Genomic DNA, 26214 nt, shown 5'->3' on the forward strand with positions numbered 1-26214 from the left:
GTTTTTGGATTGTGGGGGGAACCGGAGAAAACCCACGCAGACACAGGGAGAACATGCAAACTCCACACAGAAAGTGCTCCTGCTACCCACTGAGCCGCTGTGTGTGTGTGTGTGTGTGTGTGTGTGTGTGTGTGTGTGTGTGTGTGTGTGTAAATAATAAATGATATATAGAAATAATTTATGTAATAACCATTAGTAAAATATGTGTATAGTTTTATATTAAAATACACAAACACAATCGATTGTCAGCTGGAACATTCTGATGTATCATTCGAAACTGATCAGTGAAGCTGCTGTTTCTAGGACCCGGAGGACGTGGAGTCACTGCAGGGAGTTTCAGCGATCAGTCCATTCAGGCTGTTTACCAGTTCAGAGCCCAAAACAACAGCACGACTGCAGTGTGTTTGTTTGGAGAGCAGTGTGGCTCGATTCACCACAGGCTCTTCAATTAAAACGGAGCTGTTTTATGCCGACTCGTCGTAATTGTTCTTGTTGTTAATAACATCGACGAATAAAAATGTTTCGACTGCTTTACTTTGCGCTCCTGCTGAACTCTGGTTTGGTGAGCTGCTTTTCTGTTGTTGAAGGTAAGATCCCATTTCAATTAGCTTGCAATAGCTTTCTAAAAAATTAAATAATGTATGCTTTATTTGAAGTAATTTAAAAAAAGGAAATTATGCTTGAGGGTATATTTTTCTCACCATTTTTTCATTTTTACATCATTGTACGTTATCATTACATCTAATCATAATAAATTGTTTTTTATTGTAAAAGTATGATTGTTTAGTATAGTAAATGATGAATTTGCTGTAATTTAAACATGAAAAATTAATATCCACTTTATTCTTTGAATTTATCTGAAACCAATCTTCCAAATCGCTTGAAGTTAATTTGTTTTCCCCATAGATTGTATAACATCTAATGGCGAGAACTACAGGGGAATGCAACAGAAGACATCCTCGGGAAATATATGCCTCAACTGGAGGAGTCTAAACCTGAAGTTTAAAGACTCACAGACGGGTAACTCATGTTTCTACTTTTCTTCATCTATTTGTGCATTTTTACTGTATAAGACCCCAAAACATTATATTTGAGGAAATCAAGCTAAGAAATGTACATTATTGCATTTACAGATTGTATCCATTAATTAGACAAATGCAAATTGCAAACTGTCAATGTTGCTGATTATAGATTTTGTAAATTATGGTTATGTATGAAGAGGGCATGCTGTCCAGATGATATTATGAGCCCTAACTCAAAAAAGCTGAGCAATCACAATTGCCTAACCCAGACGAGGGCAAGTCTGGGACACACTCACTCCAACTCACAAGACACATACTCACACAAACATAGAAATGTTTTGATAGAAAAATAAAGTTTAGTGTAAAACTTATATAAAAGGTTTTTAATTGTTTTGTTTTCTTCTTTTCAGAAGATGTTGGAAATCACAATTTCTGTCGTAACCCAGATGGTTCAGAGAAGCCTTGGTGCTACGTCTCTGGGTCCAGTGGAGAAACCAGAAAAGAAGCATGTGATATTAAGATATGCCAAGGTAGCCATCTTCTCTCTCAAAAATCATTTCTCACACACACTCTCTCTCTCTCTCTCTCTCTCTCTCTCTCTCTCTCTCTCTCTCTCTCTCTCTCTCTCTCTCTCTCTCTCTCTCTCTCTCTCTCTCTCTCTCTCTCTCTCTCTCTCTCTCTCTCTCTAAATCATAGCAGCTCTTATAGATTCATATAAATGCAGCCTAAATTCTTGACATTAAATTAAACCTTTTTTGTTGAAAATAAGCTCACAAATCACTTGGTGTTTTGGATAAACAACTGCTGCACGAAATTATATTATGATTTATGAAAGTGATTTATATCACTTGTCAGAGTCTCTTTCTCTGGCATTTCACAACTGGGTCTTACTAACTCTGTTTCCACAGTCTCAAACTTCTAGTCTTACTTTCTTCCTAGAATCTGGAGGAAACTGATTTAAAAATATTTACGTAGTGTAGAAATGTGCAATCTTACTTTTTCTGGGAAAAAGTAAATGGCTTTAAGAAAGGGAGTCCTCTAGGGAGTGAACAAGGTCAGCACCAAATATTTGAATGCATTCACTTTCCCCTGAGCTTATTCTAAACAACACTACAGCTGAAGGTAACTTTTCTTTTGCTATGAATCATTTTTCAATAAGCCAGGTCAGCTGTCTTTTATTTGGTTCATTAACAAAAAACAATATGGCAGTGTGTTGTTTCCTACTTTAAAGAAAATCTCTTATTGAGACCACTAGGCCAGCTGGTCAGTTTTAATCCACACTGATGCGGTTTCCTTAGAATTATCTTTTGACTCAACATGCGGCAAGGACAGATAAAGTTAAACAATAACATGAGTCTAGACTCATCATCAGCCTTGAGGCTTCTTCAGTTGGGACAGGCAACGGAACAAACAATAAAACTTGTTCTGCTGCTGAAGGTCTAGGCCTCGCCCTCTGTGATTCCAATTGGCCCAGAGGAACATGCTTACCATGGCGACAGATACTGATTGGCTAGCTGAGCTGTGACCTCATGTTCTTTAACTCTGTTGGAGTGTGTAAACAACTTTTTTAGAGTAGAGGGTGGTGGAAAAAATACAGAGGGCTGGACCACAGCAACTGAGGCACATGATAATGTTCTCAGTCGGCTCGTGAATTCTTCCTATGAGACCTTTGGAATACATCACGTCCACCTGATGTCCTATTTAAATAAAAATAGCCAAACTTCATCTCATTACACATGCTTCAAAAAGAAAAGAAAAAATGCAAAATGGCCTAGTATTCACCTGGTGTTCGAAAGCTTTGTTTGAAAAAGCATGCCACCACAGTATTATATCTGTGTTCTGCTAATTGCATTCTGACTCAATTCTGAACATAATAAGCAATTATAATGAGTGTTTGTGTTTACATACTGTAGAGCATGTTTTGGGGACAAAATCTTTTGTTTTTTAGTTGTTTTAAAGTTGACATGAAATGAAATTTCACCCTATTTTCAAAAATGCATGTTATTGATCTTATTGTGAATGATTCATCCATTTGTATATTTTATTTTAAAAGAAAAAATTGACCTTATAATTTCCAAAATCAAACTTTGATCTTCACTTTGGTGGCTTACTCCAGACCTCTCCCTTTCTTAAAGTCCCCTGTAGGCAATCATTTTATCCCTTAAAACTCATCTTTGATCACCAAAATGACATATTTAAGCATATTTTTCCTTGAAAAAAAAATTATTCATGCCTTAAAATAGCTTGAATGTAACACTACTACACCCTTGCCTCATTTCGCATGTGCAGTTCTATGAATATACAAATTAGCCCCGCCTCCACTCACTCACACCAGCTCAGAGATCCACTCGCTGACGATCACACATTGACGTGATTGGTTACAAGGTAGTTTGTGACGTCAGAAGCACCAGCGATTTCAAACAGCGTTTTTGAGAAAATACTCAGCAATGGTGTTAACATGAATTTACATATGGTTTGGCTTAAAACATATTAAAAACACCACATAGACATATAAACAATATTAAAAGTTTGATTTTTACCACAGGGGGACTTTAAGGCCTGTTCACACCAAGAACGATAACTACTAAGATAACTATAACAATAATAACTATATTAGCGTCCACACCAGCGGACGATTTCGTTCTGTTTATTCTAAGTGCATGCTGCAGTTTTGTCGTCTGCCGCTTTAAATGCTCAAGCTTTTTAAAGTCAGGTTAATTCTAATTGGCTCTCAATGTTTTTATCGTTAATCAGCTGGAAAAAAAATTCTGATAGTGATTCCAACAATATCGTTTCTCTGTGCTGTTATCGTTAGTTGTGGTGTGAACTCTGCTATTCTTTAATACTGAGAACGATTTTTATCGTTCATATCATTATATCGTTAATATAAACTATATCTTTATCGTTATCTTTATAGTTATCGTCTTTGGTGTGAAAGGGCCTTTACAATCGACTGCAAGCTTGTATTCAGATCTGCCTCCATCCAATCAACAACCGATATATAAAAAAAGTTCCCATCCTTCATTTTTTTTCTTTTTATATAATCCATTTCTTTCGGAAGTACATCACAATAGGCAAGAACAGATCTTTCACTGCATATGTTTCATTGTAACACTACATTTTTGTAATAAAAACCCCCCAACTTAAATATTGTAAGAACACAATGGCTAGTAGAGGACACAATTGTCAGTTGAGAGCACTCAATCCCAGACCACAGTAAAAAGGTTTGATGCCAATTTGCTTGTTAATTGATGGGAGTGCAGAGCTGACTTGCATTAGATTGAGAAAAAACAGAAAAACACTCATATACTGTTCATTCTGTCACCCCACAGACCAAAACTCCACAGAAGCTACGGCTCCAGAAGTGTCTGTCCCCACTCAGGGACTCACCCCAAGGATGGTGGAGACCTTTGAACCCGTAAACTCCTTCCCCTCGCAGGTGGAGGGTGCAGCGGTGCAGCCCGTGAAGGGAGTGCGCCAGCAGGCCAGGAGTGAACCTAAGAAGAAGAAAGACCTTGGGACTCTTGGTAGGTCTTTGGATTAGATGATTAAAACCTCAAACTAAATCCAAAAACCAAGATGTTCATGCTTATATTGGTTATCTTTCCTGCCTTGGCAGGTTATGTTCTCGCCGTCTTCATGATGGCCATTATCATCCTACTTGGAGGTGGAATCACGATGGGATACTTCTACAAACGGTCAGTATAACCTGAAACACAATGTCCAAAACACAGTGTGCACTAAAAGTCCCCATGAAATCAAAAAGTTTTTCGGCTTTTAGTATAAATATGTTCGCCTTACTGTTATCTATAAGATAGTGTGCTCCAAAACAATGACAAAATTTGCATTTAGAAAATCAAAGCATTCAAAACCTACAGTCTCTCACTTTTGCCAATATGGATCAATGATTTTGATGACATCACTCTGCACTTCAGCTTCTCTGCAGATTTTCTGTCCAATCAAATGCTCTCTAGAACCTAAAGCATTCCTCCTCCTACATTATAAATAGACGCTAAAGCTGTGGCATATAGTGGCACATAGTGCACTATAGGGGAGAGGGAATGATTTAGACCAGACCCCTCAAACTCAACTTAACTGGGGGCCGCTGGAGGTAGAGTCGGGGTCAGGCTGGGCCGCATCAAGTATTCCACAAAAAATAGTATTCAAGTATTCCAAAAAAGGAGCACAACTGATCCAATCTTTTCAATATTTATTATTAACGTTTCTTCTGAACTGTTCCTCTGAATTTGAACATACCTTTCTGTACATGATTGGTTCTTCATGAGCTGTCCTTCTGACAGTTGAAGTTCATTTTACAAACTTTCTTTGTCTATAACAGTTATTTGTGATATTTATATTTGCTTATGTCCTTTTTATTTTCTTTATACAACACTTTAATGATATTGAATGTTTTTTTGGAAGGCACATTTCCTTTTATTATACTTAGAAAAACAATTATTGCTTTTGAAATACAAATATTTGCAGTCATGTCTGCCCGTCTTATTGAATTCTTTCTACACATGTATAGTGTCTCAAATTACTGACTGCAAAAATCAAAGCAAACCTTCTTATCAACCTGTTGGACACATATTACAAGCTCAAAATGATTATTCTCACATTGTTTTAGGGCAGGGTCTCTCTCCAACACGTCGCTTGCGAGCTGCCAGTACCTCGTGGCCTGATTGGTGGCAGCTCGCCAAGGGGCCGTTCACATATCGCGCTCACATATTTTGCGCGCTCAAGTTCGTTATTTCAAATGTTGGCGCGCGGCAAGCGCGCTCATAATTCAAGCGACGCGCTCATTTTTTCCAGGCGCAGTATGTTTGTACTTCGCGGTTGTCTATGACAACTATTGACAACAAACCCACCGTAAGCTGTCACGAGACTATCTATGGTAGCCCATAAGGGATAAAAAAAAAAAAAAATTAAAACGCGGCACACGCAACGACGGGCCGCACTAACATTAAAATTTAATGTCAAGTAGGGGGCCACAAAATATCACCCCGGGGGCCGCAAATGGCCCGCGGGCCGCGAGTTTGAGACCACTGATTTAGACAGTGTAAATATACTTTCCATTGGGGCGAATGAAGTCTGGTTTCGCGTTAGTATCGCGCGAACCGCCTCAGCACGCACACAGTCTGCTCCAGTCCAGAGACACTATAGCACAGAGCGGATTAAATGCGCGAGTCGGCATATGCCAGAAAACGTATTGGACCCATTTGAATTCCGCACAGAATGCTATATTTTAGCATATAGGATAGCTATAGGGATAGGGAGGAGATGAGGAGAAACGGTTACAGATTAGGAAGAAACTGCGGCTTTACCGAGCTCAACGGCTCTGGCCGAGCTGTGATATAAACCAACCGCTATTGGCTGTTTTAAAAAAGGGGAGGTGCTGTTCGATATGTCCCGTGCTGTCTTCCTGTGGAAATTATGTCAACACATGCTGGACGTTTTAAGGCACTTCAGTGTGGGCCTTTAAGAATAGAGAATAGACAACATATATGATCAATAGGGAAGGTCAAAAGACAAAATCCAGGCAAAAAAGGCGGTTCTTCAGAATGAGGAGACTGTTTGGCCAATATACCTCATACTTAATATACTTCATGTAGAATTCATAATAATTGTAGTTTCTCTTTGCTGGAGAGCACAGTTGCATGGGATAGTGTTTGATCTTGACAGAGTTTTTGAGATGTTTGTTGGTTTTGATCTAGCTCATAGGTGCTGGCTGTAGAACAGAGATAAATTATGTCATTGGGTTTGTTACATGCTTTCATGGGAATATAATATCATGGATCAGAAAGGCAGGGCATTACCTGGAAACGCATACCATGTTCTTCTAACATCAGTGTCGGTGTCACTTTAATGCCATTAGACACATGAGAGAGAGAGAGATAGTGAGTGCATGTAGATATTGGAGGCATCTTGACTGTCTATATTTAGGGGGTTGTTTAGATGTTTAGAAGTGGGTGTTGAGGTTGGGGAGGAACTGAAAGACTCTGAAAGCTGATATTCAGAAATATTAACAGTTTTGCACATTTCTAATCACAAATGTACAAGAAACTGTCCTGAACCAAATGTGCTGCAAATACAGTCAGATAAAAGATCAAGCCATGATGATATGTGTGAAATGTGTGTCTTGATCATATTTCACCCTAAAATCAAAGAAAAGAAAAGAAAAAAATATATTCAGTATACAAATAATGAATCTTATTTCTGGACCATGTGATATTTGCCTTGTGATGTTATTTTAATGACAATTAAGCAAGTAATTTTTTTTATTCTCATTTTTCTCTATCATTATTTATCAGATGAAATAAATATTGTAATACAATGTAATTTTTATGGAAATCATTATGGCACTATAGCAAACACTACCCAAAAACGTCGTTTATTATTCATAAAAAATGCTCTGGAGCTTTTTTTTAATTTTATAAATTCTTAATTTTTTTTAATTTTGTGGTGATATATGACATGGACATGTCCATGATAGATGTCATGTGATTCACTCTCTCAACGTCTCGGAATAGATGACAGTAAAATAGTGTCTGAATTCAGGTCTAAAACTTGAGTATATTCTCATCTCTGTGTTGTAAGGAGCTTGGATTACCCATAGCCTTAGGCAGCATGTGCTTGTGCGTCAGCTGATTATGTGTGCTTGTCATCATATTTCTAGTTTAATTGGCTCAGTATTAATAAGCAGAGGCAGGTTGTTGAGATGAGATAAGGGTTTAGGGACAATGTCACCCACATGAAACATGTTATGATGTAACAGCACATGGATCTCATATATTCAAAATGTTCATCTATCTAACCAAATTATTTACTTATTGCTAGAGAGCTTGTGTGTTTTAAAGGGATAGTTCACCTCAAAATGAAAATTCTGTCATCATTTACTCACCCTCAAGTTATTCCAAACCTGTATGAATTTCTTTCTTCTACTGAACACAAAAGAAGATATTTTGAAGAATATGGGTGAAAAAAAATACTATGGAAGTCAATTGGGTCCTTCAACTGTTTGGTTACTGACATTCTTCACAATAACGTATTTTGTGTTCAACAGAACAAAGAAATTCATACAGGTTTGGAAAAACTTGAGGGTGAGTAAATGATGACATAATTTTCATTTTCGGGGGAACTATCCCTTTAAGAAGAGAAATGAAGATGGTAGCGCTCAGTTCAGTTGTGATAAAGCAGAGCTCATTTCAGACACAGTGTTGGGGAAGTGTAGGAGGATTGCATAACATACCGCAGGCCTGCAGTGCACAGAGAGAGATGGAGCGAAAGGAAGGATAGACAGGGGTGTGTCCAGTGATATGACACTCCAGCATTCAGCTCCCATGATCTCGTCCACTTCTAGGAATTGGAGTGTGATCATTGAGATCCGTCTCTTGCTTGTCAGCGAATGAGGAATTATACCTCCCTCTCTCTCTCTCTCTCTCTCTCTCTCTCTCTCTCTCTCTCTCTCTCTCTCTCTCTCTCTCTCTCTCTCTCTCTCTCTCTCTCTCTCTCTCTCTCTCTCTCTCTCTCTCTCTCTCTCTCTCTCTCTCTCTCTCTCTCTCTCTCTCTCTCTCTCTCTCTCTCTCTCTCTCTCTCTCTCTCTACAGTTGCACATTTATAACTTGACTCTAAAAATAGGCGATATTGGAGACCAATCACTCCTTCTGTCCAGGAGTGTGTGCGTCACTGTTAAATATTACATAAATGTATAATATTAGACATGGGAATAATCTTCAAAATATTCAGAGAAAATGAAGTGGAACCACTGCAGAATAAGTCATTCATTTTGATTATGTCATTCAGAATGGTTCTTTGAGTCTGTGCTGCTGAGACAAAAAGTATGAATTAAGGAAAACGTGAATATTCTTTTGAATATCAAGAGGTTAATTTTATGTACAGTGAAAATCATTGAAACTTTACAAATCTGCGACGTTTTAAAAAGAGAAAAAGAAAAACAGGCTCTTAATGATTGAAGTAGGCTACTCTCCTCTTTTAATGTTCATTCGAATAGAACATTTTACCCAGGATGAACATTTGAGCATTACTGCACAACACGTTTAAATTAAATGGGAAAAAACTCTTTACTCGAGTTAAGCTGTTTGTTGTGTTTTAAATAACATTTTTTATTTTTAAAGAATGTATTTTCACTGGTGGTCTCTGACTTTTAGACCCCATTCTATACGGTTGTCAGTCCTGTTTTTGAGTTACGTTTTGGTTACGTTCACACAACTGCATTCGATATCGATAACCAAACTACATTTTTTAGGACTCACAACCGCATTCTTGGAAAATTCGCGAATGAAATTTGAATGAAACCGGACTTAACAACTAGTTGTCTGTCACTTCATACAGTGCGAGAGAGCCGCTCTGCTGAGGGGTTTCGTGTGTGGTTTCACTTTTGGTAACTTGCAGCGAGGGAGATGTGAGCTGTGTCATCTGAAGGTTTTAGATCCAGTCACTGCGTTTGTGGTTCAATCGGAATGAAATCAATGCGATTGATGAATCCGAACACGGTGTTTAGATTAACTATAAATAAAGTAATCGGGTTGATGTGCGCGTTTATATGTCACAAGATTCAAATCGGAATTGATTTTTTGACATGCGCACACTGCACGAATATGCCGCTTTTCGCGCATAAGGCATAACTATTCTCCTCTATTGGTTCTTTATTTTTTTTAAACAGCAGACTTAATATTTATCCGTCTCTGGTCATGATTTGGAGACGATGAGCATGAACCGTTTTGCCGTGCTGCTTATTGATCACGCAGTAAAACCCCGCGCCCAAAACCAGTCGAGCATGGATGATAATCTGAAACAAGCACTTCACTTCACTTCACTGGCGCTGAGTGAAATGAGAATTTTTTTGATTACGGAACACTCATTTATATTCACTTTATTCAACAGGAAGAACAGCTCGTTCCGCGCGTCATACGTCATTACGCTATTTCAACGTCATTGCATTGCACATGCGCAGTCCTTTTAGTTTCGGTTTTCAATCCGATCAAGTGTTTACATGTTCTCTCGATCGGATTACAAAAGGAGTAAACCGCCCCTTTCAATCGGATCGAGCTCAATCGGATCGATTAAGGTGTTTACATGAAGGTTTTTTAGTCCGATTAAACTGTCAATCCGATTATAAGTGTCCATGTAAACGCAGCTAGTGTTTTCCACCGGATTGGCTTCCATCAGTTTTGTGTTATATGCCTGACTCAAATGCCGTGTACGAGACGCGAGTGCAATGGTTAAAGGTGTCCGGCTAGCACGTTTACATAGAAGCTGCTGTCAGTTGATGAAGATTTGATGGACAAACTTGCGGCTCATTTGGATTCTGTTGTGTCAAAAGTGATAAGAGTTTGCAGTTGCATCTTTTGAGATCACTTTGGTCACTCTGGTTACAATACGGGCTTGTCTCTCTTTGCACGTTCATACAGACAGTAAATTGCTGTGTGAACGGGACATTTCGAGACTCGCACCTGTAAATAAATGCGATTGTCAATCCCAAAAACTGAGTGTGAACGTAATTGATCAGTTGACGAGTGACAAAACATGACTAAAGTCTAGATTACATATACATTTGTGTGGCAATGGTTGAAGTAAAATGCTTGTTTTTAATCCCGTAGGGGTCGTGACCTCAAGAAACAGCACGAGCAACGGGTTTACGAGCGTGAGATGCATCGCATCACTCTTCCTCTCTCTGCCTTCGCCAATCCCACCTGCGAGCTGGTGGACGAGAACACCATCGTCATCACGGCTGAGCCGAACAATCTTACCCCCACTCAGGAGCCCGTAGACGCGGCCGACCCTCTTATGGGGACAGCGGGGACCCCTGGAGCCTGATGGAGGAACAGGATGAGTGCCTCGATGGGCGTCTTGTTAAGATTTATATGCAGCACTGCAGAAACTCAAAGGACAAAACTCCACGTCCACCTCCCTCTGCCTGTCGTCTCTTTTCTCTTTACCTTGCCTTTACAGCACGGTTTCACGGTTAGGGTAGGGCATGTGCCCTGAGAGAGCGGTGGAAAGATTTTTTGGGGATCCCAGACTGTGTCCTTATTTCCTCAACGAAGCTGTTGGGGAAAGTAGGACATGTGGGGATACACTGGAAATGGTGAAATGGTGGTTTTGTATAAATATGCATGTCAGGGATTCCCCTGGAGAAAAAATTGCAAGTAGATTTCGTGCAGATCATCACAGGGCATGAATAATCCCTGCTTGTTAAAACTCCAATGAGAGGGCGATTGCTCCGTGTCCTCTCAACAAGTGGCGATGGATCAGATTATCTGGTGTTTTGAAAGAGAAGACAATCCATTCTTATCTTCTTTCCTGCCTTTTTCTTTGATTTTGTCCCTAATGCTGTTGTGGTGGAGTTCAAACTGAAATTGTAAATGTGTAACAATCTGTTGCTCCACAGCTGGGCTGTTCACTCTATAGGGAGCTTTGCTGCACTAATTGAGTTAATTGCCTTTGATAGCTCTTTCCCAGAAATCCATATTGAATAGGCAGATCATTTGGCCTGGGACGCTAGAGCTAAGCCCGGTGAAGGTTTTGACTAAATGAAGAGGAAAGCTTTCCAGAGATCTTGCCTTAGTAAACTACATTTGAACGTATTATTGCTTCTGTGGCCACAATCTGATAAAGAGCAGGTGAGTGCTGTCATGACTTCAGCAAACCAATCAGAATGGGTCTGATTTGTGGTCTCTGTTTACATTTTTTTCATATCAATGTTCCTGACCATACAGATGGGCTGAAATAAGACAATGGACTTGAAGCATGAGAAGCTGAGAATGGGATTGCACAAGAGTTGTACGTTATTCCATTAAGGCAATAGAATTCAGAGACTGAAAGAGTGCAAGATGATGATTAAAATAATATAAAGGGATTTTGCAGAGATTGTAGTTTATGAAATGGGACTTTTTTTATGTATACATTTGTTTTCCCATGGTTTAATGGACTGTACAACTGTTTAAGGTTCCAGAAAATATTGTATTTTTATTTTTGGCAGTTTTTTCCTGCTGTGAAATAAATGTTTGAAATTATATTGTCATACTTCTTTTTGGACATGATCTTGCAATAGTTTACACTACACATTCATGGCTTATTCTATGTATCACTTATAGGAGTAAAGGAGCAAAACAAGAGTTCAGAATGGAAGACTTGCATACGGTCCAGTACACATTCCCCTGGTTTCACAGACAAGGCTTAAACTTAGACCCAGACTAAAATGCATGTTTGAGCTGTTTAACTGAAAGCAATTTGCACTGACATTTCCTAAAATATATCAGTGCCATTGTTTTATCTTAAGATGCACACCAGTAGTGCTTGTTAATTAGGCACATTTATAAAAGCTACTTAAATGTCCTAAGTTAACTAAAGCCTAATCCTGTCTTAATTTAAACCCTGTCTGTGAAACCAGGCTATTGAGAATATTGCAAAAATAGGAACATTTCGTAGTAACCACTGTCAGCACCATATACTACACAACAGCGCCCCCCTGTGGCTGAGGAAACGCTTACTAAAATTAAAAAAGTGAATGAATATAAATAGCCAATACTTTATTACATCTTTATTCATTAAACATTAGTGTAAGAAACCTGTGGCGTACAAGTAGTGGTTATAATTTTATACATGTCAGTACCGTTGACAGAAAAGACTAGAGAGAAAAAAAGCTCTTATACAGCTTTTCACATTCTACAAACATATGCAAACTACAAATCCACATTATCCCAACATGACATCAAATCTATACAAAGATGAAAAATATATCCAGTTTTAATTTAAACATTTGTGATCAAAGTGAGGATGACATTCATTATCAAACATCCTCACAAACAGTCACTTGTTAAATTCTGCGATTGCAGACATTATTACAGGCTATTTCACGAGATCAAAGGTCTTAGAAACGACCGGTCAAGATCCAGCATTACGATCTCACTTATCATTTCACTTGGAGAATACAACTCCAGATCAGGTTTAGATACAGAGAAAAAAATATTCTTGCCCTGTCATGATATATTTACAAGGTGAGTCCATGACAGCGGAACAGACAACTCCAGTTTTCAAATAGCTGATGAGTTACAGAGGTCAGGACCTCAAGTGCTAGTGGTACAGAAACAATCAAGGGATTGAGTGTACATAAGCACAACTACCTGCAGGAGGCGGTGTGTCCCAACAATGCTCGAGTTACACACATTCCTAGAGTTCAGGTAGTTTCAACGAGTCAATAGAACTTTCCATATTTTTTATAATTTAAAAATATGTTGGTCACATTTCACCCTATTTGTAACACTCTTACTGTGACATTTACTTATTGTGCATTAATTTATTAGTGGTCTCAAATTATACCTAAAAAGAAAGGGATAAATTCTTTTTTTAAGGTGGGCTGAAATATGACCCAGACATGTTCTTGACAGGCTTCATGAGATTCACCCAACCACACTTTTATAATTACTGTGATCGACAAAAAAAACTTAATGATCAATGCTACTCTATGATTTTTCATCAATCTCACATTAATGAAAAACTTCATCAGGGAGATCTATGATAATTTAACTAGTGGTAGGCTTAAAGGTTTGAGCTACATGGTTAAATCATAACAGGGCCTAAGCCACCCAAATTAGACAGAAGCAACAAGAAGCTCATGGTCACTGAAATGTATCTGCTCCCTCAACAGAACTCTGCTTAGAACCCTTTGCAGTTCTAGAATGCCCTCAAAGTTCTGCATGTCGTGACAGATCTCTCCAAAGAACACATGAGCATGTACCCAGTATCCAACCCAAGGTAAATGCTCTGATTCAGTTCTGTAAACTCTATAAAAAATAAAAAATAAAATAAAAAATAGTTTTATATATCCAGCCCATATCTCAGCCTTTGCTGCCATTGGATTAGTTCCTGTTGTTTTCCTGGGTTTCAGAGGCAATTTCACTGGGTCCATAAGTCCTTAAAAACTCCTGCTGAAGTTCATCCAGTTCAGCAGGCAGAGGGATATTCAACTCTTGATTGAGAGTCAATGCCTCAAAGCAGTCCTCCAACTTCTGAAAAGCAGGCCTGAAGAAGACAGGAAGAGGAAAGAGGTAAGAACTGGGGTACAGGGTAATGTTAATCACCATTGTTCAACTATAGCTAGATACACTACTGTTCAAAAGCTTAGGGTTGGTAAGACGTAATGTTTTTTTTTTTTTTCAAAAGAAGTCTCTTATGCTCATTGCTCACCAAGGCTGCTTTTAACTAAACAAAATACACATTGATATTGTGAAATGTTAAATTACAATTCAAAATAGCCGTTTTCAAATATAATTTATTTCCGTGATTTTTTTTCTTTCATTTTCAGCATCATTACTCCAGTCTCAGTGTCACATGATCCTTCAGAAATCATTCTAATATGATGGTTTGGTGCTCAAGAAACATTTCTTATTATCAGTGTTGAAAACAGTTGTGAAAACACTATTTTTCTGGAAACTGATACAGTTTCAGCAGGATTATTTGATTAATAGAAAGTTCAAAAGAACAGCATTTATTTAAAATAATTATTTTATAAATAATCCCTTTTGATCAATTTAATGAATCTGTGTTGAATAGAATTATTTATCTAACAAAAAACAAACAAACGTGCAGACACCAAACTTTTGAATGGTAGTGCAGGTTCTTTTTAAGAAAGTAATTATACACATATGGGTAGCTGACATGACATTTCAAGCAGTTACAGTGTCAGTTGAACATTTTTATAAATAAAATTAACACCCCAGGGAAATGATCATTTCACATTTGTCACAATGTGACAACATTACTACTTAAAGAAGGGCATTTGTGACAAAACACAGTGGCACTTACCGGTTGTCAGGGGCGAGGTCACAACAAGCCACAGCCAATGCAAAGAAAGCTGGAGGACAGTGCTCAGGTAGAAATTTCTCGATGAATTTTCGCACATTGAGCCCAAAATCCAGCGTTCTCGGAAGACACTCGGGATCTGCATAAACCTGACCAATAATCTATTACCAAAAGAAGAAAGAAGAATGAATGAGGACAAATGGAAGAAAAATAAACAATGAAACTTTCAAGCGTCCTCTTACATAACCGAGAATGAAATGTATCCATTTTGACTCGAATCATTTGAGCGTTTCGGCATTCCGAGCAAGTGCTTCCATAAATGACAGTTAGTTCTAAGAGCTCATGCTGTCCTCATAAAGACATGCCATACAATCTGTGAGATGTTTACCACTACTAATAAAGACTCTTACCTCACAAAGCACAATGCCAAAGGAGAAAATATCCACCTTCTCATCATAGCGTTTACCTGTTCACACAGAAAAAAAAAGAGCTCCATCAAGAAAAACAAGCTTACAAAACACAACTCACAAACACCTTTATATCAGATAATGGGAGGAACAGAAAAAACATGAACACAATATTCTCAGACAACAATTAATGCCCATTGGATGTCCATCCAGTAAGCAGTTTATAAAATGTAGTCACATAAATTAAACTGTTTACTGATATTTTTAAATCTTTCAGACGCAGCACGTGAAGCGCATGGATATATAAGTTTATGATTATTATTATTTTTTATTCAAAGATCCTAAGTTTAATTCTCTCTTCTCACCATTGAGCATTTCTGGGGCCATCCAGTAAGGGTTCCCCACCACAGTGTAGCGTTTCTTACGGTCAATGCGTCTAAACAGCCTTTTCTTATTGGTTGGTTTGTCGGGGGGTGGCTGCTTGACCTTGTCCTCCATGATTAGACGAGACAGACCGAAATCTGCCACCACAACGGTGTTGTCCTGCAGGGGTCAGACAAGTAGAGCACAGACGAACATATTTATGCTTAATGTGCAAAAATGATTATGACAGAATTAGATAAACATTTCTATGATACAAGTTTATGAGTATAAAGGAACAACATGGAAAAAATTTATAATAATAATAATAAAAATGTAAAATTGACAAAATAATTACAAAGTAGTGTCAACATTTTTGATAACACCAGAGGTCAGGCCTAGCTTTAAACTCTTTGTGCATGTCTAAATGTGTAAGTCCCAAAGGCATGTCGTTTGTTCTCTTGGTTCTTTAAATAGCTTGTCAGAAGTGATTCACTCAGGATATGTGAATGACAGCATTTCCTGTCTTATCTTCTTACCTCTAACTAAACAAGCGGGCTACCATTAAACTAAACAATCCTCAAGTGTGACGATTCTTCACCCTTCAGTGTATTTTCTCTCTCCTGCTCAAGTGTTCTTCTTACATAACTTGTTTTTGGGTGCTTGTCTACTTTAGCCTTTCTATTTGTGCTGACACAAGCCCGTCAGCTATTCTGGGACCTGGGCTCCCCAAGCAAGGCATAATAAGTGTAGACTGATCTAAATTAATGTGAAATGGGTAAAACTCCTCCCGTACCAGTTTGACCAGGCAGTTGTGAGAGTTTAGGTCTCGATGTATGATGCTCATTGAATGCAGATATGCCTGAAAGAATAAGAAAAGAACAAAACCAATCAGAGAAGAAAGAAAAAGAGGTTGTGTCTGAGCAGAATGAGGAAAGACAGAAGTACATTAGACATCTACCACTTGATCATCACTACAACAACAAGAACTAAAACAAAAACTGAAGTGGTGCATCACAGCAGCGCTAGGCAACAGGACACAACAAAACCTCCTACGAAACAGGAAGTTGCTTCGCTGTCTCCTCAACTATGCTCCTGGAGATTAAGGTAAAACGGTGTCCTAACCAGGTGTCATTTTTTTGTACCAAGTAATGTGTGTGCACACTGGAAGTGCAAATATTGCATGGCACAATACAATCGTAGCCATTCCGAATAGGCATGTAACAACACAGAATTCCCAGACAATATTTCCTTTTAAAAAGTATACACGCATATTAGAAATTGTTTAGGAACTATTAGAAACCTCTTCAAGGTTTACATTTTTGGCATAATCTATCAGTATCCCTTAATTAGAGCTAGATGATGATCTAAATCTTAAAATAGGCAAAAACGATTAAATATCCAACATTGACGGATAAATATCCAATAATGGATGATGGCAATAAATATAAAAGATACTGATATTGGCTGATAAACAATATGGCACAGATATATTGTGCATCTCTAAATTAAAACACATTTAATGTATAGGCGTCTTGAACCGATTACTTTTTACAGTGGCTGGGGCTTCCCAGTGTGACACAACAGAAATAGAAATCAAATGACATGCCATTTCTGAAATGTTACTCCATGGAGATGTCACAGATTCTTCTTTTAACAGGACTAATACATTTGGGCTTGTGTTGATACTAGTACTTTTGCTCCTCTAATGACATCAAATGTAATGCAAAATTATGAAATGGGCCTTATTTGCTATCAGTTGACAAAACTCATGCCATCGGTTGAGCCAATGTAGCTGCATCACACTGCTTGGGACACTAAAAAAAAAACAACGACGACGTTTTGATAGTACCAGAGGCACAGTGTTTATATTTCAATCAACCTACGGAAGTCTTATAGTATTTGTATATGAATCTAAGATGGAAAAAATGTTTTTAACATCCAAAAAACTACTTAAAACAGGCCACAAAAGCCATTTAAATGTTATCTCACAATAACCTTCAACATATATATACATAAACATGTCAGCTATGATCCAAAAGTTCCTCAAATATTGTACAGCAATAGCTTATATTGTTTTGCAATGCTATAAGTGTGCAGACCCAGAAGCCCACTCACCATTCCAGATGCAATGCTCTTTGCAAAACTAACTCTCTGTTCCCATGGGAATGAGTCCTGTTGGGATAGAGAGAGAGAGAGAGAGAGAGAGAGAGAGAGAGAGAGAGATGAATTGCTGGCCTAGTTTATAACCACACTATAATACAGCCCAGTCTGACAGCACGCTATGCTGTCCGTAAAATAGAGAGGAAATCGTTACATAATGGCAGCCGCTTATTACAGACACAAATTACTCGCACACAGACAATTTTATTGAAAACATTATAGTGCATTATAGACACAACGAAAGACACAACGAGAGAGGTATATCATCTGTTATCCTTATGTTTGGTGTTGAAACCCATATTTGAAGTAAACCCAGTGGGTGATCTGGAAAACATTCCCACTAGAATCCCTCACCTGGAAACACTTCATACCTCCTTTATCTCTCATCCGATGCAACACCGCACAACTGCATTTTCTCCCTTTAATTTCTCTGAGTGTGTTTGTGTTTTCAGTCCCTATTCCCTGTCCCTCTCCAATTCTACTTGCAAAGTTCATCTCAGGTGAACAGAGACAGCGACAAAGACTAAAACACTAACAGATGATGTACGACCCTTCCTAGAAGCAAGAGGAAAGGAAAAAAGGGATTTTAAAATCAGGACGCACCTTGTCACGGATAAAATCCTTCAGAGTGCCTCCCTCAATGAACTCTGTTATCAGATTAAGCCGCTTGTCCTTGTACAAAACCCCAATGAACTTCAAAACGTGTGGGTGATCAAGACTTCTCATCACTTTTACCTGGAAAAGAGAGAAAGAGAGAGAAAAAAATTAATTGCTGAGATTCTTAAAGTTATTCATACTAAATACAGACTGGATAAATCTAAGACTAAGTCTCTTTTCCTCTGAAGAAAATCACAAACCCTAGAGCAACACTGTATCCCGGCGCCACATGGATCCGTTTTATCTGCTTTTTAAATCACACTCTGATACTGACCCAGAGCAGACAACAAAGGGATGGAAGGAATAAAAGTGGATATAGGGAGATGAAGGAAAAAATTAAGAGGTAATCAGATGGAGGAATGAGAGATACTTGCGGGGAAAAAAAGGGATCTTCATACCTCCTTTAGGAACGTTTTCTGTGTCTCTTCATCACAGCGGATCAGCTCCTTCATGACCATAACCTCACCTGTGGCTTTATGGGTCACCTACAGAAGATCACACAGTCTTAGGGTTGGAAATCGTAAAAGTGATTCTAGTTCTTCAAAAATATTGAATTCAAATTGTTTTAATGAACTAGGGTTCTCGAACATCTGCATTCTTCTGCAAGTTGTGAATGGAACTATAATCCTGCACTGTGGCATCCCAAAGCAATAGAAATTTCTTCAGCCAAGTTGTTTGAAAATGCAAATGATTAAGGAAGCGCAATATAGAACTGTGGAATCAGAACCAAAATTCCTTATGATTCCTGTACAGAACCTGTCCATCAACACTGAACTAAGCTTATTCAATGCAGTGATAAAACTCTTCCAGACAACTTTGGGGAACCAGTGACCACCTATACACTGCATTATACAGAAAATGAGATATGTTGTTAAACATATGCAAACCTTGATGGCCTGTCCAAAGAAGCCTTTTCCAAGGATTTCTCCATGAATGAGGTCACAGGGACGGAAGATACGGTGGGACCAGCTGGAAGGAGAGCGGAGGGATTCAGAGCGCCCAATATCTCGAGTCAGAACTGGAGGGTCCTTAGGAGATGAAGAGACTGGAGACTTGCAGGTGCTGTTGCTACGTCTACAACACACAAGTTAAAAGTATTAATTCTGTATAAGCCCAAAAAGCAATTAGGAAAGGATAAACAAGTGTGTGGTGCATTTACTTTGCACCCTATCTGTATATCCACATCCACTTGGAATAAACAAATTGTGCTCCAGTTTTAAATGCTATACCTACACAAGCCCAGTGCTGAAAACCGATTGGATAAGTTACCTGAGGGTCCTCCTCTTTAACGTCCTATTGTCCACTGTGTCACTCCGCTCAATCTCAGCATCTGAGGACAGACGCATGCGGGAGGCCGCGGGGACACCCAGCTGATTGTGGGAAGAGCCCAGGCGGAGTTTGTCCAGACGCTGTCTGACTGGATCATATTCCATCAACAGCTGCAGTGTCTGACTGGTCCTATGAATGAGGTCCTCCACCTGGAATGACCAATCAGAATTCAAAAGGTCACAAAAAACTCCTGGTCTTTTTTGATAAGCGCCAGTGCGACACAACAACAATAAAAGCTAGAGGACAGCATTTAGTCATAAAACTTGAGCATTGTGCACTGGTGCTGTTCGTATTGATAACATTGATTTTCCTCCCAGTCAAAGCTGGTGCCACACAAAAGGTCTTTCTAAAAGGTGCAAAAGATAAACACTCAATACCAACACTAAATTTAAGATTATGAAATACACAGGAAGAGTGGAATACATTTGAGATTCAATATTTTCAGGTCGACAAATGTGGACATCCAAAAATGAAGACATCTAACAGCCTTCTGTAAGGCTAGAATGACACGTCGACATAATTGATTACATTGATTATGTAAATTAGTCTATTTGCGAGTAATGTGCCGATTCGTTGCTCTGTTTATGTTCCACAATGATGGCGGCTCCTGGGCATGCTGAAAACCAGCCGTTATTACAAAAATATTGAGAAATTGTTAGATATTTAAAATATCTGCTGGATATCGAGTTCGATACTTTTTAGGCACTTACTGAATTGCCTCGATACCATCGAGCATCCAATGTCTTGTCGTTCCGTAGTAAAAGTTCGATACCTAAGCATGCAGCATGATTGTTTTTGGCGAGGCATCAAGGAAAAACACTAGTTTATGCCGGTTACGCCCCGGTTACGTGGCTCACACATGAGGCTGTAGTGTGTAAGAGTCCCAACCACATAGATCTAAAAGATGTGGAAAAGGTGAAATGTAGCCAAACTTTTGATCTTTTCCGATGCCAACAGCACGATGGCTCGATGCCTACAGCACGCAATGCAATATTTGCGACAAGATAATTGCTGCCAAGACCGGCAACACAAGAAATCTGATGAAGCACTTGACAGTGCACGGAATAAACTTAAGGGTAGAAAGTTGCTCCGTCTTTGACTGCAAAAATAACTGGAGCGTGTCACATAAATTACCTCAGCGTATAGGCTACTTGCCTCACAGACATGAGATATAGACATATAGAAAGCTTGAAATGTCTACTTTTAAACGAACCAATTCGAATCCAAAACACTCGAAAATACTCTGATTATGTAATCCAACTGAAAGTTGCATTTCTCTCTATAGGCTCATGCGCGTTCACTATACTGCGGAGATGACGAGTCAGCAACGTCAACTTCATCTTTGCAGTCGACACTGACTCAGAAAACACTAGTTTATTAATAAACAATCAAAATGTCTCCTTGCTATTTTTTCCCGACACATTCATAATCATTAGGCTACTTTTGCCAGTGCTTTGCGGCAAGCTTTATGTGTGCGCTTGAGCACGAGGCATATATATATATCGCCCCCCAGTGGCCTATATGAGTCTGAAAAAAAAAGTCAACAAACTGAAAAAATAAAACCAAAGTTTTTTTTAGGTAATGTGTAATGTAATCTTGTTAAAAAAGATTTCTTAAAATTGGTAATGAAAAAAAGTATCGTTTAGGAACCAGTATAGAAGTCAAGGTATCGGTATCGAAAATTTTTGAAAGATACCCAGCCCACTCATTTATTTAATTATGCGCTGTCAATCGTGGCAAAACTTTACGGTTTATGGAAACCGCCATGTTTGATACTGTTCGCTATGGTTAGTTAGAATGCGGTAGTGACTTAAGCTGTTTGATCGTACAGCTGAATGAACATATTCAAGCAGCTACTTTAATCTTCTAAATAAACAAATCATTTCAGGATTCACAATTGTAAAGCAATTGCTGCTTTAAATCCCAAAAAGTAACTGAACGCAGCAATAGTAAACACCTTTCCTACTTAGGCCTACACTGCATAAACCTTATCTTTTGGTATAAATACACTGAACAAAATTATAAACGGAACACTTTTGTTTTTGCCCCCATTTTTCATGAGCTGAACTCAAAAGATCTAAGACTTTTTCTATGTACACAAAAGGCCTATTTCTCTCAAATATTGTTCACAAATCTGTCTAAATCTGTGTTAGTGAGCACTTCTCCTTTGCCGAGATAATCCATTCACCTCCAGGTGTGGCATATCAGGATGCTGATTAGACAGCATGATTATTGCACAGGTGTGCCTTAGGCTGGCCACAATAAAAGGCCACTCTAAAATGTGCAGTTTTATCACACAGCTCAATGCCACAGATGTCGCAAGTTTTGAGGGAGCATGCAATTGGCATGCTGACTGCAAGAATGTCCACCAGAGCGGTTGCCCGTGAATTGAATGTTCATTTCTCTACCGTTAGCCGTCTCGAAAGGCGTTTCAGAGAATTTGGCAGTACATCCAACCGGCCTCACAACCGCAGACTACGTGTAACCCCACCAGCCCAGTACCTCCGCATCCAGCATCTTCACCTCCAAGATCGTCTGAGACCAGCCACCCGGACAGCTGCTGCAACAATCGGTTTACATAACCAAAGAATTTCTGCACAAACTGTCAGAAACCGTCTCAGGGAAGCTCATCTGCATGCTTGTCGTCCTCATCGGGGTCTCGACCTGACTGCAGTTTGTCGTCGTAACCGACTTGAGTGGGGAAATGCTCACATTCGATGGCGTCTGACACTTTGGAGAGGTGTTCTCTTCACGGATGAATCCCGGTTTTCACTGTACAGTAGGGGTGGGAATCTTTTACCATCTCACGATTCAATTCGATTCCGATTCTTGAGGCCACGATTCGATTCAAAATCGATTTTCGATTCAAAAAGATTTTCGATTTAAAACGATTCGATTTTATCCATAATGATTTCTAATCGGGTTTCTGATCATGATCTACTCTCATCTGCTTTGCTATACAGAATGACAAACGGAGACCAGTGTTTCCTCTAGGATTTTTTCCAGCTGTGGTGGCAGGCCCATTTCGCCAGGGGGAGGGGGCGTGGCCCATGAGTGATATTCCCATTGGATCGATTCCCCCTTACCCCAGGTGTTTAAACCTCCCCTAAGCATTATAACATTATAACATGAAAGGCTCGAATAAGAGCGGCAAAGCGATTATGCGCATCCCGTGCGCAGAATGATGCACTTGAAGCAACGTGAAGTCACAGCGCGCAGCGCTCCGGATTGAAAAGTTCAAAGCACAAAGCGAAGAGATTATATCTGTCTATCTATGCTTAATGTATTATATGCAACAGTTTATTGAGCATTTTCTTTTAACAGTTTTAAATTTCAGTTACAGTGCGCATGAAGAACAATTCATAGCGCTCTCCAGTGCTGTAATCTAACAGACACCCGGGAGAAAGGATTATGATTTAGAAAACGCTATAACGCGACGCGCTGTGTGAATGCTGAATGGAGAATGACTGAGGAGAGATGAGTTTCTATTAACTTTAACTAACGACTTAAATATTCATTTTTACCTCACATTATGCTATTGAATGACTTTAGAAGTCTTGGAATATAGTGCGAACACTTTATGGTGCTTTACAATGTTTTTTATGCCTTTAGCTTAACAATAACGCAATGGTATACACATTAATATCGGACCTCACTGAGAAGCTGCAGCCGTGGCGGGATTATTTTAGGTGTGGCGGCCGGCCACGGCAGAATGAATGTAGAAGCATCATATTTAGAAGCATCCATATTTGCTTCCTTTGATTTGCCGCTCACGTTCAAAAACCGGCTGCGTGCATGACGTCCGGACGTCCCGTATAGGCTATAGTTACAAAAATGGAGGCGAACAGCCAGCTGATTTTATTTATTTATTAAATCGATTCTTGGACATTTCAGATCGATTCTGAATCGTTGCAAATGAGAATCTAGATTCTTCTGTGAATCGATTTTTTGGCACACCCCTACTGTACAGGGCAGACAGCAGACAGTGTGTATGGCGTCGTGTGGGTGAGTGGTTTGCTGATGTCAACGTTGTGGATCGAGTGGCCCATGGTGGCGGTGGGGTTATGGTATGGGCAGGCGTATGCTATGGACAATGAACACAGGTGCATTTTATTGATGGCATTTTGAATGCACAGAGATACCGTGACGAGATCCTGAGGCCCATTGTTGTGCCATTCATCCACGACCATCACCTCATGTTGCAGCATGATAATGCACGGCCCCATGTTGCAAGGATCTGTACACAATTCCTGGAAGCTGAAAACATCCCAGTTCATGCATGGCCAGCATACTCACCGGACATGTCACCCATTGATCATGTTTGGGATGCTCTGGATCGGCGTATACGACAGCGTGTTCCAGGTCCTGCCAATATCCAGCAACTTCACACAGCCATTGAAGAGGAGTGGACCAACATTCCACAGGCCACAATCAACAACCTGATCAACTGTATGCGAAGATGTGTTGCACTGCGTGAGGCAAATGGTGGTCACACCCGAACCCCCCCAATACAGCAAAACTGCACATTTTAGAGTGGCCTTTTATTGTGGCCAGCCTAAGGCACACCTGTGCAATAATCATGCTGTCTAATCAGCATCTTGATATGCCACACCTGTGAGGTGGATGGATTATCTCGGCAAAGGAGAAGTGCTCACTAACACAGATTTAGACAGATTTGTGAACAATGTTTGAGAGAAATGGGCCTTTTGTGTACATAGAAAAAGTCTTAGATCTTTGAGTTCAGCTCATGAAAAATGGGGACAAAAACAAAAGTGTAGCATTTATAATTTTGTTCAGTGTAGTATCATTACGTAAAAGTTCATACATAGCTTACTTATGGTTATTATTTATTGGTAAATTAACCACAGGATTAATAGGCTATTCAAAAAAATAAACAATAGATTAACCAGGGGTTATTCAATTAATCAGTAAAAAAAATAATCGTTAGATTAATCGATTGAAAAAAAAATCGTTAGTTCCAGCCCTAATTTCAGGACTTTACATATTTCCATTTTTAGGATTAAGGAAATCTCAGGCTGCAGATGGCTGCCAAACAAAGTCAGTCCTAAAACCTCAATGGTACATGATTAAATTAAGGCACAAATCCATGACAACAGAGAGAAGAAGTGAAATTCAAATTCAAAAGGAGATACGGTGGGAAAATGAAATCACATTTACAAATGCACGACGAGAATGCAAAGCATTTAAACAGGAGTTGACAAGTCACTTTAATACTATAGTCTAAACACAAACCTCCCAACACGGGTATGCATTACAAGGTTAAACCCATGCCTGACTCCTTACATTTTATTCTTAAGAAAACTAAATATTGCTTCTGCAACATTAACACTAACAAAACACAACAGATGTGCCAAGTGTAATATGGATAATGATAACACACATCAAAGCCATATAACAAACAGTGTGTTACTAGGGAGTAATGTAAATTCAGTGCATGACCAGGTTAAAGTTATTACCAAGGTATGAAAGGAGTGTCATTGTATGTGCTGGGACAAGCTATGGTATGACAGTTTGTATTTCAAATGTTTATCATGCCGTTCCTCTGTATTGTCACATTGCTTCAACACGTTAGCGTTGCCACGATTTCACCTCACCTCAAAGCTAATATCAAGCATGGTAGCAGTAAAAAAATGGAAAGTACCTCCTCCTCCATCAAAGCGGTCACCGGGAGTCCATTGATCTCCAGGATTCGGTCCCCAACATGGATGGCGTTACGAACCTCTGGACTTATATGCATCCCTCTGACCCTGTAAGGATAAGGTTTTGGGAGATTTTCGTCAAAAGACAGGTTAGGAATGAGGAGACAAATCTCATTACTTCCTGTTATGGTTTTGCATCCAAAGAACACAAAAACAAAATGGCAGTCTGTGCCTTTAATCCAACATGAGCTGTCATATTGCCACAATTATGCAACACATTCCATGTGGCATTAACAGTGTCTCTGGCATGGGGTGTGGTGGCATTCTGGTGAATCTGTGAGGTGATAAATAACTTCAAGTCTCTATTATTCCAAATGTTTCACAGCATATTCATCGTAATCTGACTCCTTGCTTAACCAGATCCCAAACTAATATCTCAAGTAAGGCAAGTAGGGGGTGCATCAAGTTTTTTTACTTGTTTATTCTGCATGTCTTCACTTACTCTTTGACCTGGACACTGGCAGTGGCACTGGTGCAGTCTCTAATCACGCTGACAGAGAAGCCCCTTTTTCCATTGGTGGCAGAAGGCATGGATACCAGAGTTACTGTGTGAGGGAGCAGGTCTGTTGGAGAGTCGGCCAAACCACGCTTCTCCAACATCGGTGTCAGAACCTCCTGCTTGTAGCATTTACCACTGTGTGAGATAGAGAAGTTGATAAGCATCACTAGAGCTTGAACACTTTAGGACCTGAACTTTTAGGACAAGACCTGACAAGAGCAAGTCACCACCAG

The 26214-nt window shown here is 39.3% G+C and overlaps 2 protein-coding genes across 3 annotated transcripts in view; one reads left to right on the top strand and one right to left on the bottom strand.

The window, feature by feature from the left end:
• The first annotated feature begins 334 nt into the window (after positions 1-334).
• On the top strand, positions 335-10894 carry pik3ip1 (phosphoinositide-3-kinase interacting protein 1). Of its 2 annotated transcripts, none has more exons than XM_056263797.1 (6): positions 335-587; positions 907-1020; positions 1436-1552; positions 4355-4549; positions 4642-4720; positions 10643-10894. In XM_056263797.1, exons 1-6 carry the CDS (start codon positions 518-520, stop codon positions 10857-10859), a joined length of 792 nt encoding a protein of 263 aa, XP_056119772.1. In that variant the 5' UTR covers positions 335-517; the 3' UTR covers positions 10860-10894. The 2 variants fall into 2 exon arrangements, with proteins under 2 accessions (XP_056119772.1, XP_056119771.1); XM_056263796.1 differs by having other exon boundaries at positions 337-587; positions 1433-1552.
• Positions 10895-13512: 2618 nt separating this feature from the next.
• limk2 (LIM domain kinase 2) overlaps positions 13513-26214 on the bottom strand; it is a 32740-nt gene continuing 20038 nt past the window's right edge. The window contains exons 5-16 of the mRNA XM_056263798.1: positions 25925-26116; positions 25425-25530; positions 19703-19911; positions 19321-19507; positions 18832-18918; positions 18380-18511; positions 17732-17788; positions 16410-16475; positions 15619-15796; positions 15257-15312; positions 14850-15007; positions 13513-14066 (exon numbers count right to left, since the gene is read on the bottom strand). Coding sequence (XP_056119773.1) covers positions 13904-14066; positions 14850-15007; positions 15257-15312; positions 15619-15796; positions 16410-16475; positions 17732-17788; positions 18380-18511; positions 18832-18918; positions 19321-19507; positions 19703-19911; positions 25425-25530; positions 25925-26116 — 1591 coding nt within the window. The 3' untranslated portion in view covers positions 13513-13903. The remainder of the gene's footprint in view (positions 14067-14849; positions 15008-15256; positions 15313-15618; positions 15797-16409; positions 16476-17731; positions 17789-18379; positions 18512-18831; positions 18919-19320; positions 19508-19702; positions 19912-25424; positions 25531-25924; positions 26117-26214) is intronic.

This window comes from Rhinichthys klamathensis, unplaced genomic scaffold (assembly GCF_029890125.1).
Source record: "Rhinichthys klamathensis goyatoka isolate OS25496 unplaced genomic scaffold, OSU_Roscu_1.1 h1tg000210l_1, whole genome shotgun sequence".
Taxonomy (NCBI): domain Eukaryota; kingdom Metazoa; phylum Chordata; class Actinopteri; order Cypriniformes; family Leuciscidae; genus Rhinichthys; species Rhinichthys klamathensis.